Source organism: Ambystoma mexicanum, chromosome 7p, assembly GCF_040938575.1.
Source record: "Ambystoma mexicanum isolate Mex_15411 chromosome 7p, UKY_AmexF1_1, whole genome shotgun sequence".
Taxonomy (NCBI): domain Eukaryota; kingdom Metazoa; phylum Chordata; class Amphibia; order Caudata; family Ambystomatidae; genus Ambystoma; species Ambystoma mexicanum.
Window position 1 is genome coordinate 412689963 of NC_090939.1, and position 14627 is coordinate 412704589.

At 49.4% G+C, this 14627-nt stretch overlaps 1 protein-coding gene across 3 annotated transcripts in view; it reads right to left on the reverse strand.

The window, feature by feature from the left end:
• The window catches only part of GBE1 (1,4-alpha-glucan branching enzyme 1), a 1374432-nt gene that overhangs the window by 788835 nt on the left and 570970 nt on the right, over positions 1 to 14627 (reverse strand). For all 3 annotated transcript variants that reach the window (XM_069636445.1, XM_069636447.1, XM_069636446.1), the window contains exon 7: positions 3494 to 3703. In XM_069636445.1, coding sequence (XP_069492546.1) covers positions 3494 to 3703 — 210 coding nt within the window. The remainder of the gene's footprint in view (positions 1 to 3493; positions 3704 to 14627) is intronic.

Here is a 14627-nt window from a genome sequence, read left to right on the forward strand (position 1 = left end):
CGAACCGGCAGTTCAAACGGAGGAGAAAGGCAGCGAAACCTGGAGGGGCGACGAGGAGGAATTGCCCTTGCCCTTTTCAAATCAGGCCCCCAAAGCCTCTGAAACGGAAATAAGACTGCGAAGTCCAGCTGGCCTGTGGTGTGACAGGTGTTAACACACAGGGCCCTCCTGCGCCAATAGCCAAAACGGGGAGAAGCGCTTGCCGGCGTGGTGTCGTCCTTGACTCCCAAGACAAGAAGCTCCAACAGTTCAGCACAGCCGGTGAGTTGGAGAAGACCGATAACAAACCAAACTGTGTTGGGCCCAATGTTGCAGGTGGCAACATTGTTGAACAAAGAGCTTGTGTAATTGAAATTTAAAGAAACTATAGTAAAAGGTCCAGAAGCAAATTGGTCCGGTGCCCCGGGCGCATTCATTGGAAGGACTCTGACCACAGCCTTTTTGCGTTGTGTAATTTTTCTGAAACTACGAGAACCGAGAGGCCTTAGAAGAGGCTGCCGTGAACGGTTGAGCAAAACCCCTCATACACTCGAAAGTCTTTGACAGATTGAAGAAAACTGAGTGAACTGTGAAAATGACAAATGTAAACCAGACCGAGGAATGCCTACAAAACAGGGTAACCAGTGACACACCTGAGAACAATGTATTAATAGAACTGTATGAAGCCAGACTGGGGGCTTTATGGGAAGCCTGACTGGGGGTTGCGACCCAAACTTCGGTAAAAGGGAAGAACCTAAGGGATCTCGTTAACTGTGGCAAGTGTAAACCCAACGGAGGGATACCGGGAGAAAGCTAGGGGAAGGGAACCCATGCTTTCTTCTGAGATTAGGTACTTTGATATGGGCAAATGTGAACCCAACTGAGGGATGCCCGCAAAGACAGACTTTTTTTAATGTTATCTTTTGAGTGAGGGAGGCTAACCTTGCAAGAAGGATCAGCTCGGCTTTAGGGGATCAAAGGGGGAACTTTTTGTTTGTTTATTGTTAAGGTCCAGCAGGACTTCAAAGGAAAGAGACTTTATTGGAAAGAGACTTGGCCCCAGAAGGTCCTTGCATCAATGATAGGAACTGTAGCCTCATCCTAGCAAGGCCCAAGAGCGTGATGTGCTCCAAGGTCATGCCTTGTCCCATGCTAAATGTGATGCTGAAAATGAATTGGTGGGACAGGGCCTCCATGCCCTTGTCCTGTACTCCCTCATGCGTGTTGTGTTTTCTGCACCGGAGTCCAGTTGGGACTCCTGGCAGTGCAGCTCTTCCTCCTTTTTGTTGTGGTGAACAGAGACCCTTGGGATACCGTTATGCCACCCATGAATGGGGGTACAACCCTGTGTCCCTAGATGGCCCCTATGGCCTTTCGGTTTCTATTTCCCGTTACCTTATTTCCCAAAGTCCTGGGAAGCCCAGACACTGTCCCTTTCCCTGACTGGCTATTGGTTGGAAGAACCATATATGTTATTGTGGTGAAGTCCAGGCCAAACTGGCTGGAGCCTTCCCAGTGACTATGTTGTGGGTATACCCTTGGGGTGGGACCTGGGTGAATGAGTGTGGGACCAATATACATTTCTTGTTATGGTGTCTGGTATCCGCGTGTGTGACACAAAGAATGACAGCCCTGCCCGAAAGTGACATGAATGCAGTGTGGTGTACTGAAAGGCTGGGCGCTTGCCCCAATCCTTGTTGTGAGTTTCTGGGTGGAAGTGAATGGCCTTAATGCACAGCGAGCCTGATTGGCTGCCTGCATGAATGCCCTCCTGACTGATTTGGCTGACTGAGCCTGGCTAAGCAGAGTGAAAGAGAGAACTGTATATCTGGGGACCACTCACTGACCAGCTGGAAGAAGAAAAATTGCTGCTGCTTTCCTTTGACCTGATCCGAAAGCTGTTGAGTCTGTCTAGGACTGATCCGAGAGAGGACCTGGTTAGGTGACCTTTCCCTGAGCTATGCGGGAACATTGTGCAGAAGTTGATCCATTAATTCTGGAAGCCAGTCCCGAAATACTGTCGACCAGAGACTGGGCCGCCGAGAAATCTTCAAGTAAAGCACCCGGACATCGAGGCCGTCGAAGTCCATTGCCGTCGACTGAGGTTCGGAGGATTTCTGTAACCGCTTGAAGCCAGTCGAGTCGTGTTGCACAGAAGCAGTGACAGCTTGATGCTGTGCTACTCGAAGACCAGAGCCGCAACGCTTCACCTTTTGCCTACGAACATTTAAACAAATGGCTTCCTTGCTATCACCATCGACCGCTTTGTCCCGCCAGAGAAAGTCAAGGTCGTTGACGACCGAGGAGAATCCGCCAGTGGGTTTCCTGCCATCCGAAGTCCATAAAGATGCCAACAAGTGAAGATCTGAAGTCCAGCCATGGTCGATTGCCGACGCCGACTTCAGACGCCTGCTGCTAGGCCTACCTTCATCGAGTCATCTTTGTAGCACCAAACCTTATAGAGGACTCTCAACACCAGGGTTCACATTTTTCGAGGCCTCTCAACACCCTGTGGCTCCTGCTTTAAAGGGAGTCCACCCTCAAGGGATCCATCAGGTACATTGGGGTAATAGAACATTTTAGCAGGAATCAAGACTATTTTAAACATAGATGGAGTGGGCTTGTCGATACACTTACAGCTGTTTACAGGTAGCCCAGGTGGGGGGATCCACACACAGAACTGTGTCATGGTCGTAGGGCAAAGTATTCTGCCATTGATTAACCTAACTGCTCTTCCTTCCCATGTCTGATGTTGATTCACATTACTATTTGATTTGTATGCCTTTGTAACTGTCAGCAGTTGGTGCATTTTAAAGGATTTAAGAGTGAACTGTGGTACCACAGGCACTGTACATATTTATCAATCAGATTTGCTAAAGCACAAAGAGTGTTATTGATAGTGTATATACATTGAACCTTATTTATATAAAGAACTGTGTTAGCACATAACAGTGTATGGGCATTCCTTTGTGGGGGACTTGGGGACTACACTGTACTTGCGAACCAGATTAAGCCTTGATTGCTCATCCACTGCTACTCTATAGAGACTCTTGGCTGGGATGCTCTGTACAGATAACCCCCTCCAGTCTTTATACCTAGAACAACATGTAGCTGCACTTCCATGACATTCCCTCTATTGTCCATGAAGGTACCCCTCAACCCTGCCCCATAATTGATCCTATTATCCTCTCCCCGCCACCCCCTTTTTTGGGGCCACAAATTGGAATTTTATGCATTAAAAAAAAATAAAAATAAAATAATCGCCAAAAAGAGATGGTGTTCTGAGCGACAAAGGATTGCAATACTTGAGTAATCAAGAATAGGAACATTAAGTAGGGCAAGCATGGAACAAAGGCAGACTGAACAAGGGTTGTTTCATGACAAGCATGCTACATTTGGGTTGGTATAGTCCATGATTTTATCTTGAAAAAACATTTACTTTTTTCCAAAATTGAATAATTGTTCCCTACTTTAATTCTGAAGGTTTTAAAATGAAGTAAATGCGCTTACATACTTTGAATAATCAAACAGACGGCTATCCCACAGGTTATGCAATCCTCGTGAACCACTGTGGAAGTAACAGGCGTCTGTCCCATCAAACTGGTTCAATCCATCCTCACTGTTTTTCGATGCATGGCTGTGTACGACATCCAGAAGAACAGCTATCCCCATAGAATGAGCAGTGTCGATCAATTCCTTCAGTTCATCAGGTGTCCCATAACGACTAACCGGAGAAACCAAAAAAAGAATTTGTGAGCTTACAGTTGCAGCTCTTCATTAAATGTTTGCTTATATGAGCCGGTTTCGGAACAGCAACACCACAAATGATTTAATATGGTTATCTACACTTAGTTAACATGGCATTTCAAAAGCTCTAAGCAATCAAAACTTTCATTATTTAGCCATTCATCATAATTAAAGCTACTGTTATCTTAAGCCCCAATGACTTTGTACAAAAAAAAAAAATTAAAGAGTTAATGTTATCTGCCCATTCACCCACTGTGACATCTTCCTTTAATATCAGCGAGAGTAACGTGTGGCATAGAAGAACAAGTTACTCTTACCTGGTAACGTTCTTTCGATGGGATGGTCCGACGACTTATTCCATATCTATGACCGTAATCACCACAGCTGTGCTGCTTCGGAAAATCTTGCGGCGTATGCGTCCTGCGTCGATGACGTTGATACACTGTCCTCGAGGGCCTCCGTCGAGCTGAAGTCACCGGATGTTATAAGTAGGACGCACGACGCCCGTAGCCTCAGTTGTAGTTTTTTCCCCCCAGAACGTGTGGCACCAATCTTCTGCCAGTATGACCACAGAAAGCCTTGCGGAAACATAGGCTGCATAAGAAATTCTGTAGCGGGGTAGGCAGGGAGGGAGCGAAATGGATTACGTTGTCGGACCATCCCATCAAAAGAACGTTACCAGGTAAGAGAGTACATTTTTCTTCGAAGGGACTGGGTCCTCTGACGTATTCCATATCTATGACAGACTCCCAAAGCAGTACACCAACGTATGGAGGAGGGAAAAAGAATTTAGAATATAGAAATTTAGAATGCCCAATCAAATTGCAGAGTAAAGGACCGCCTTGCCAAAGGCCAGATCCTGCCCATGGATAGAATCTAGGGAGTAGTGTCGTACAAAAGTATGGACCGAAGCCCAAGTGGCTGCTTCACAGATGTTACGAATAGGAACACCCATATGCAGGGCAGTAGAGGCAGCCATACCCCCTAGTAGAATGGGCCCGTAAGCCCACCGGAGGGTCTTTACCCGCCAAACGGTAACATTCAGAAATTGCCAAGATTATCAATCTAGGCCTTCTGCTTACTAACAGCTTGTCCCAAACGCCTTCCAGCGTAACCTATAAAGAGCTGATCATCCACCCTGACCCGGGACATGGGTGAAATGTAGTAACTTAAAGCTCTCCTAGGATCTAACCTATGGAGCCTCTCCTCGTCCTTACCAGGATGCAGAGGATGATAAAATGCCAGACGAATGACCTGGCTCAAATGATATTCCGACACCACTTTCGGAGGAAAGGAAGGACGAACTCCAAGGACAACCCTGTCCTTACGAAACAGTGAAGGGTGGCTTAACTGAAAGTGCCTGTAACTCACTCTGCGAGTGGAAGTGACCGCAACTAAAAATCCCATTTTCAGGGTTAAAAGTCTCAAAGGACAAGAATGTAAAGGTTCAAAAGGAGCACCCATTAGAAACTTGAGAACAAGGTTCAAATCCCAACCGGGCACCTGGAAAGGTGACAGCAGAAACACATTAGTGAGCCCTTTCAGAAACTGAGAAATTAAAGGGATTTTAAAATAAGAACACTCCTCAGACGAGCGCTTAAATATGGACAGCGCCGCCAGGTAACCTTTAATGGTACCCACTTGCAAGCCTTTGTGGGCTAAAGAAAGCAAAAAAGAACCACAGGAATGTCACATGAAAAAGGATCCACATTCTTAACCCTGCACCAGCCGCAGAACTTTCTCCAATGGCAACGTTACAGAGACTTTGTTGCCGGCCGTCTGGCCGAAAGCAACACCTCCATCACGTCTTCAGGGAGGTCCCAATCCTTATACCTCAACCTTTCAGAAGCCAAGCGTGAAGGTTGAGGGATCTGACCTCTGGATGGAGAACCTGACCCCCCTCCCGTGAGAGCAGATTGTCTCGGTAGGGAAGACAACGTGGAGGGCAGATGGACAAGTCCAGAAGGTCCGGGTACCACGTCCTCCGGGCCCATGCCGGAGCAATGAGGATCACCCGGGAACCGAACCTCCGCAGCACTTGCGGGATGACGGGTACTGGAGGAAATGCGTACAGCAGTGGGAAGGACCACTCCACCACAAACGCATCTCCTAAGGCTCCTCTTGGAGGAAATTCCCACAAGCAGAACCTTTCGCACTTCCGGTTGACACTGGAGGCGAAAAGATCCACTTGAGGGGTCCCCCACACAGCGAAGATCTCCAGGAGAATCTCCCGAGTCAACTCCCACTCGCGAAAGATCACACTCTGCCTGCGCAGAGCGCCGCCGTCTCATTTTCGTCTCCAGCCAGATGAACTGCTGAGATCGAAATTCCTTGCTGATGGCCCAGAAGCAGAGCTGCATCGCCTCCCTGTACAGAGGAAGTGACCCTGCCCCCCCCCCCTTTTTCTTGAGGTAGTGCATGGCCACCGTGTTGTCTGTCAGAATCAGGACATTCTTTCCTTGCACAGTCGGCAGAAAAGCCTTCAGGGCAAACCTGACGGCCCTCAGCTCCAACAGATTGATATGGAGTCTGGATTCCAACCAACGACCGCTGACTCAACTCGTTGGCATGAGCTCCCCAACCTGTGAGGGATGCGTCCGTCACGATCGTCACCTCCGGCCAGGGTAGCCAAAATGGAGCCCCTCCCTCATCAGAGTGCCTTCGTCAGCCCACCACAGAAGATCCTGAGCGACCGAGGGCAGCACCTGAACGGGGTCCGACATCCTGCCGGAGGACTGTGACCACTGCATCTTGAGAGCCCATTGCAGCGATCTCATCCGCAACCGGGCCTCTGGCACCAGAAGAATGCAGAATGCCATGAGGCCGAGCAACCTCAAGAACTCGAACGCTGGGAGACTCTGGGCATGTTGAAACTTGTGTGCCATCTGCTGAATGTGAAGAGCCCTCACCTGGGGAGGAAAACACTGCCCCAGGGATGTGTCGAGCACTGCTCCGATGTACTGGAGCCGCTGAGTTGGCGTCAAATGAGACTTCAAGTTGAGGGGGAAGCCCAGCATGTGAAGGGAGTGGCAGGTGATGGACAGATGATCCAGGACTTTCTCGGGAGAGCAAGCCCTGATCAACCAATCGTCCAGGTAGGGGTAGACGTGAATCCCCCTTTCCTGAGGTACCCTGCCACCACCACCATGAGCTTGGTGAAAACCCTCAGGGCGGAGGTCAATCCGAACGGCAGGACCTGAAACTGAAAGTGCGAGTCACCAACCGCGAACCTCAGGTACTTCTTGTGCTTGGGATGGATCGGCACATGAAAGTAAGCGTCCTTGAGGTCGAGAAATACCAACCAGTCCCGAAATTGAAGGGCCTGGAAGCAGCTGCTGCATTGCCTTAGGGTAAAGAGGCAACTGCCAGAGCAGCCATGGCACCTCGAGTACCCTGTTTTCCACCTCTGGAACTCCTATGGTGGCCCCTTTGACTTGCAGCTCCTCTCGATCTACTAAAGGATGAGTAATATCGAAAGGAACCTCCCTCCATTGCTGTCCCCTAGGACAAAAAGGCAGAGGGTGGTGAACTGCAGCGCTCAACGACTTTGCTGCAGCTTTGGAGGTCTGCAAACTCTCAAGGCTCTCGTCAGCCTTGCTGCCAAAAAGATGTTCACCATCCAAGGGCATGTTGAGGAGCCAGGCTTGCACAGCAGGGGCAAACCCCAACTTCCGCAACCACGCAAACCTGCGTATGACGGTGCTTGCCGCCATGGACCGGCTGACAATCTGCCATGACCAGGCCCGACTGAACAGACTCACATATGGCATCCTTGCCATCCTGCACCATGGCAAGAAAACCATCCTGTTCCTCCCCTTCAGGAATATGATCAGCTGCTGACGAAATACAGTTCCACAGAGTATGCGTGAAACGTGGCAAGGCACACACAGAGTTGGCTGCCTGCAAAGCCATACCCCCTGAAGAAAACACTTTCTTTGCCCAGCCATCAAAACGCTTGTCGTCCCTATCAGGAGGGATGGTAGGGTACAATGCCTGCGTTGCTGGGGCCGTAGCCACCTGCACCACCAAACTCTCCAGAGTGGGGTGCGTGGTCAAGTAGCAGGGGTCACTACTGGTTGGACGGTATTTTCACGGCAAAGACTTGCTCACTGCCGGGAGACTCTCCGGATCAGTCCAAGCCGCCGCCACCCTTCTTTGCAAGGCCATATAGAATGGCAGTACTGGGTCAGTTGGTGGACCTTGGTCGAGGATATCCATCAGGTCATCCTGCAGAAAATCCACTGGTGGCGCAGACCACCCCAAGTATTCCGTTACCCTCGACATAAGGCGCCGGTACGAGGACTCGGCATGGGTGCCAGGCTCAGGCCTACAGAACTCCACCCTCGGAGAGGTATCCAGACTACTGGCGTTGTGCAATGACTGCCGCAGGTGTTCAATCTGGCTATGCATAGACAAAATCTCATCAGGTACCTCCTCAGGAACCATACCTTCCTCAGACCCTTCATCCACCTCAGAAATATAATCCCGAGGCTGGAATGAGGGCACAGAAAGAGGGACAAAGATATTTTTAGCCTTGGCCAGAGCGTTTCTAGGGGGTTCCACCGTGCCACGGGGTACCTCCGACAAAACAGCCTTGAAAGGCGTCGATGGAATCGGCGTCAAGCGTGGCGCTGACAGCTTCGACACAGTCCTCTAGGGCGGAGCCCCGAGCGGGTCCTTCGATAGCCTGGGCGCCGATGGCTTCCTCAGAGGCAGAGCCTCGAGAGAATCCCCCAACGACCTCGGCGCTGCAAGCGTCGATGTCTTCTTCGAAGGCATCACAAGCTCCGACGGTCTCGAGGGCGTCGAGGACCGGGACCTGGCACGGACATGTCTAGAGCGACCAACCTTGTCCGACCGGGACCTCGAAGGTGCCCAGTGATCACGACGATCACTCGAGCCCGAAGGCATGCGAGTGGTGTCTCTAGCACGGTCACGGCAGGCGTCTTTCGACGGCGCGGACGGACCAGATCCCTGCAACTGAAAAGTCACCATCATCTCCCGCTGAAAGGAATCCCATTCGGCAGGAGTGGAATGCTTGTTGGGACAAGCAACCCACCGACGGGCGGAGTCCTCGGACGAGTAAGGCGACCGGTGACGGCGCTTCCGTGAGTGCCTCGAAGAGGCAGAGGAATGGTGGGACCTACTCCGGGACCGAGACCCCCCCCCGGACCGACAACGTCGATGCGCAGAGTCGCCCCTCGAATCGTCAGTCGAAAGGCCGGGGACTTTCGACATCCGGGGCTTGGCCACCTTACCTACAGAAAGCTTCTTCTTACGCTCCTGCAAGTCCGTCAAAGTAAGCGACTGGCAATCCACACAGTCATCCGTGTCATGGTCCCCACCGAGGCACCAGAGGCAAGCGATGTGCAAATCAGTCAATGACATCTTGGACCCGCATTCCCGACACTTCTTAAAACCCAGGTACCGAAAGAACAGAACTCAGAAGAGTCGAGGCACGCCGAGATCTCTGAAGCGAACACGTTTGCGGAAAATACGGAACTGAGGCTCCGGGCGTCGTGCGTCCTACTTAGAACATCTGGTCACGTCGGCTCGACGGAGGCCCTCGAGGACAGTGTATCAACGTCATCGACGCAGGACGCAGACAGATTTTCCGAAGCAGCACAGCTGTGGTGATTACTTTCATAGATATGGAATACGTCGGAGGACCCAATCCCCTCGAAGAAGCTACTTCGAAGCCCCTCATGTCAAATACATGGAAAGAATTATAACAGATTGGAAACATTTTGCATCTGGATTGGCCATTATTCGTGTAACCATATTGTTAGACAAGAATACCAACAACTGACCCACGTAAGTAGAGGGTTGCATCATCATAGGATATTTAATAAATTAAGTAAATTGGGAGCCCTTCCTGCCCCAGAGGATTAATTCCCGAGTGAGTTAATGGGGATGCTGCCTCTTGCTGCCAGCCCCGCTGCCGTTGCTCCCAGAGCTAAGGAGACGCCTCCTAACATCGAGGGGAGGAAGCTGAGGGGTTAAAACCTCCTCCTGTGAGCCCTTGCGACATGAGCCCGACAGCTGAGGGCAACGCTGTATTTTGTGGTCTGTGCTGGTCGAGCTGATATATAGTGGAGAACATAAAGGGACTGTGAGGTGAGGGTACTGCTTAAACGATAGGGAGCATAAGTGGATTTTTTGCGCTCGCGCTCTACCATCGCTCGATATTGAGAGAGGCACAGAGCTTTGGTTTGCCCATTAACGACCCATGTTTTTCGAACCCTGAACTGTTGAAAGCTTGAGCTGTGCAAACGTATTACTGTCCAGGGATTGCTCAAAGCGGGCACAACATCCATCTACCTCACCTCTGGGGAGGGCAGCGGGGGATAGACGGACTACAGCAGCTCCTTAAGCTGTCTGGCGTTCCCTGCCTTCCGGATTGCGAGGGACTGCGAAACCCGTCTCATGCATGGGGCAAAAGCGCAACCCAGTAACAGAGGAAGGGAAGGGGAGAGGCATAGTGTCCCTATTTAGGTGCCCTCAGTCTTGTTACTACGCTGACCCCAATTGTCATATTAACACTTTGATTATTCTGCCACTGGGGAGGCTCCTGAGGGCTGCAAGCATGCTCTCCCTCAGTGTGGCTGGCTGGTGGCCAATCGGGAATTTGTGATCTGGTGACTGGGGCAAACTCTTGCAGACCTGAGACTGGGCCTCTTGATGCGCTGCTCCCTGTACTTTTACAGAGTAATCCAACACTGAAGAACTCAACCAGTTACTGTTAAGTTGGCAATCCAACAGAACTGTTTTGTAAACTAATTGGTTGTCCCGGGCACAATGTGTCCCTGATGTTCTATCAGTAGCCCCCACCCCCGCACCACTTGTGACGGGTGCATGTGTCCAGGCTATCTGGCATAATGTCCCCCAGGAGGGTAACAGTGCTCCTCCCTCTTTGATAATGGCGCAAGGCTTTTTGCGAGGAGTGCTGAAGGACTAAACAGAGAGGTGATCTTGCCCCTGTTGAACCTCCTGACGAGCTTCAAAACAGGTATTATGAACACCCGGTTGATTGTGAACGACCAGGTGAGGTCCCTAAAAAAAATAAAAATAAAGAAAAAGGTTGCACTAACTACAGAGATAAGGTTTTGTCTGACTTGTAACCCCGTTAGCTAAACCAAGCTATAGGGTCCTCTTTTTAGGGGCCGTGTGGGTGAGGACTAAACTGTATAACAACAAAACAATCCCACAGCAACGGCTTCCTCCCACTCAGGCTATGAGTTTGTCTGTAGCATCTGCCCGCTATACATGCAAGCTGCCCATTCAATATATAAGCAGACACACAAGGCCTTTAAAAAAATAACACATTTTAATGTCTATCACAGTCATAAAAAAAAGGTAAAAAACACCAGTGATACATCTCTTGGTAGAGAAACTTTGGAAGAGGACGAACGATAGAAGCTTGAAACTCCTTTGTTAAGGCGGGTTGACATGGACCATTGAAGATTGCGAGTAGACAACTTGTAAGCAACGGGGAAAGAAACGAGGAAGTTGTGTTTAGCTTTCCCATTTAGCGGTAGACCGTGGAAAACCAGCAACACGTGTTCGTGTAACAGAAGTGTTTGAATGAAATTACCAAGGAAATGAAGTGAATAATCCGCGCATAAGATCGAAGCACATTTACAAATCTATTTTTGGGAGTACAAGGGTGCCCCTGGTATGCAACACATTTCAAATGTAACTACGTGATAAAGGAACAGTGTCCTGAAGACAGAATCTGTGAAGAATTACAAAGGAAATTAACTTGATTTGCAGAATCTATACATTTCACAAGAATACAAACACATGTCTAGCGTTGGCACGTTGGTTTCTCCCAAAGAAGAGGAGAATATTGTAATAAGAATATACAACAAAAGTGTGTCCACATATTATGTTTGATTGTACAAACCTAATGGGTGATGTTCAGATACACACTTAATGAATTGGTGTATTTTTCTGTGAACCTGTAGAGTTCTTTTTCGATGTATCACTGGTGTTTTTTACCTTTTTTATGACTGTGATAGATATTAAAATGTGTTATTTTTTTAAATTCCTTGTGTGCCTGCTTGTATATTGAATGGGCAGCTTTTATGTATAGCAGGCAGATGCTACAGACAAACTCCTAGCCTGAGTGGGAGGAAGCGGTTTCTGTGGGATTGTGTTTTGTTGTGACTTGTAACCCCCCCAGGGAAGGAGATTGCACAGGGAACCCGAAACTCCACTGTAGGGTAGTATAGTGAGGATTGCGGGGCTCCGATTAACAAATCAGTTCAATGGGTCAAATCACATCGCAGAATATCGTGGGTGGGCTCCATGACAAAATCATTTGTGGGGGATTTTTGTGGTGGTAACATTTAAGAACACACAGGTGACCAATTAGAGTCCAACATGGGCCCTCCTAGCCATAATCGTAGGGCCCGGTAGGTCCCGGTAAAATGTTTGTACCCCCAGGACAGATCAAAAGGAGGGGCACCCATTAGGGACATGGGTCATGTCCATGCAAAAATGCCCTTGGGTCATGCCGGATATCGTCACAAGCGGCCCAGCAGCCACATGGTGGGGGAACTAGGAGGGTGGTAGTGGCTGGCCAAAATGGCAGTGTATCAGTCTCGGTATGGACGACCCAGAATATGCCTGCCTGTCCGATATGGACATTGAATGATGTGAGCCCTCTGGGGGGGGGCCCACAAACAGTTGCAGGAGGTGGCACTGGGTGCTGTTATGGGGCCCCTCGAAGAGGGGACTTTGGACGAGGGGGATAACTTGTCTACTGTCATGGAATTTGGCCGGAATCGGAACAAGGTTGGTCCACGAGAGAGACAGATTGTACTGAACGAGGCAGATGTTATATTGCTTCAGGAAACATGGTCCCAGGATGAGATCCATGTTGATGGCTGTCTCTCATATCAGTGCATGGCGGAGAGAAACAGGTGAGGGAGAAGTTATGGCGGGCTGTGCATTCTGGTCAAAACCCACCTGGAGAGCACACAGATGACTCAGACAACCCCGGTGCGATTCATACTGGTTGTTAAAATCCTCAGACCAGGCCAGATGGACCTCCTAGTAGTAAAATGTTATAACAGCCCCCACAAACAGTATGGGTAAAACGGTCTGGGTGGTTTGGCTTTAGCCTTGGAGGAAATATCCACCAGGTCTCTTGTGGTCAATGTGTGTGTTGTTTTGGGAGGAGATTAAGGCAAAACTGGGGACCAGCCCGGAAGATAACCTAAATGATAGCACTGAAGATGCAGTAGCAGGAATCTTTCCCCCAGTCATGGACACTAGGCTTTGTGCACTATTTAGATGAATGGGGATTACGGTCAACAAATGGGCGGTTGTGTGGGGTCATCCCCGGTAAAATTACTTTCTCCTCAGCAATGGGTAGCTTGACGATTGATTACTTCTGTGTATCAGTTGAACACCGAGGTCTCAAAAGGGGTTGCGGTGCTGGACAATATATGCAGTGACCACTTTCCCATTCAATTAGAGATTAAGTCCGCGCCTAGCGTGGACAGGTTGAACCAAGTATTCTCTTCAGAGGTATCCCTGGACACCTTGCAGCGCAAACTTAAATGGGAGGACGAGGAGGAACGACTGAGAAAGGCATTATTGTGAAGTCCGCGGGAACTTGAGAATCGGCTGTCGGGGAACACAAAGTATAAATATATCGGAGGAGTTTGGAAAGTTGTTGACCCAACTCTCGCAGGTTTTCTCTCGTGAACCAGGCAAACAAGGTGGGAAAAGAAGTGGGGGTGGTTTGACTGACTGCTCGAGTGCTAGGAACATCCTTTTGCTAGCTTTGGGGAGCATGGGAATTTCCAAAACTGCTACGACAGGGGCTAGATCCCACTACAAGAAAACCCTGGCAAATAGAAAACGGGCAATTGATGAAGAAGCATGAGAAGCCTAGCTGTAAACTGCCAGCAACAACTATTCTAAATTATTCTGGGAGATTGCCCAGAAGGGCCCATAGTATAAATATAACATGACACCCCGTTCAGTAATACCACAGACAAGGCCTGGGTGGACCATTTCTCAACCCTTTAAAGTGCAGGGCACATGGCTGGTTTAGAAGGACCAGCATCTACGGTCATTATGGGATGGACACCGAGGCATTCATCATCTTCTCAGTGGACGAAATTTAGAAGGCTATCGGCAGACAGCTTTGTAACCTAGCTCCAGGCCAGGACAATGTTCCAGCTGATTTGTCATGGCTCTGGACCTGTGGGCTCCCGTACTGACAAGGGTTTAATGCAATATGTGCAGGCATGGCCTTTCCTCGGTTGTGGCTTATGGCAGTTATTCAGCCAATTTATAAAAAGGGTTCTCAGCCTTCTCCTGCTTCATACAGACCCATATCTCTCATGGCTCCCTATTCAAAATACTAGGTGGTGCCATTTTGGCTCAAGTGGAGGATTGGGTTACGAGTATCGGAATCCTTTCTCCGGTCCAGCTACGTTTCAGGTTGGGCTTTGGTACAACGGAGCCGGTACTCCACCTTTTTATCTGGTAATGGCACATTCTCTCCACTTTAAGTAAGAGCCCATCTACCTAGCATTCATTGACCTGAGCATGGCATTTGACAAAGTTAACCGTACCAAGTTGTGGGATATGCTCCGGACCATGAACTGCCTTGGGTCTCTAGTAAACCTCTTGGCCAGGCTACATGGCCCCACGCAAGCATGTGTCAGGAGTGGTGTCAATGGGCAATGCACAGGCTCTTTTTCAATGGAATCAGTGGTTCATCAGGAATTTGTGTTGGTGCCCCTGCTCTTCTGCCTATACATAAATGGACTCCATGATCACCTCCTAAAGGCTTCTCCTGATATCCCAAAAAAGGGTGGTCAGCCACTACCAGTTCTAGTATATGCGAACGATTCTGTCCGAATAGCCCGCACAACAAG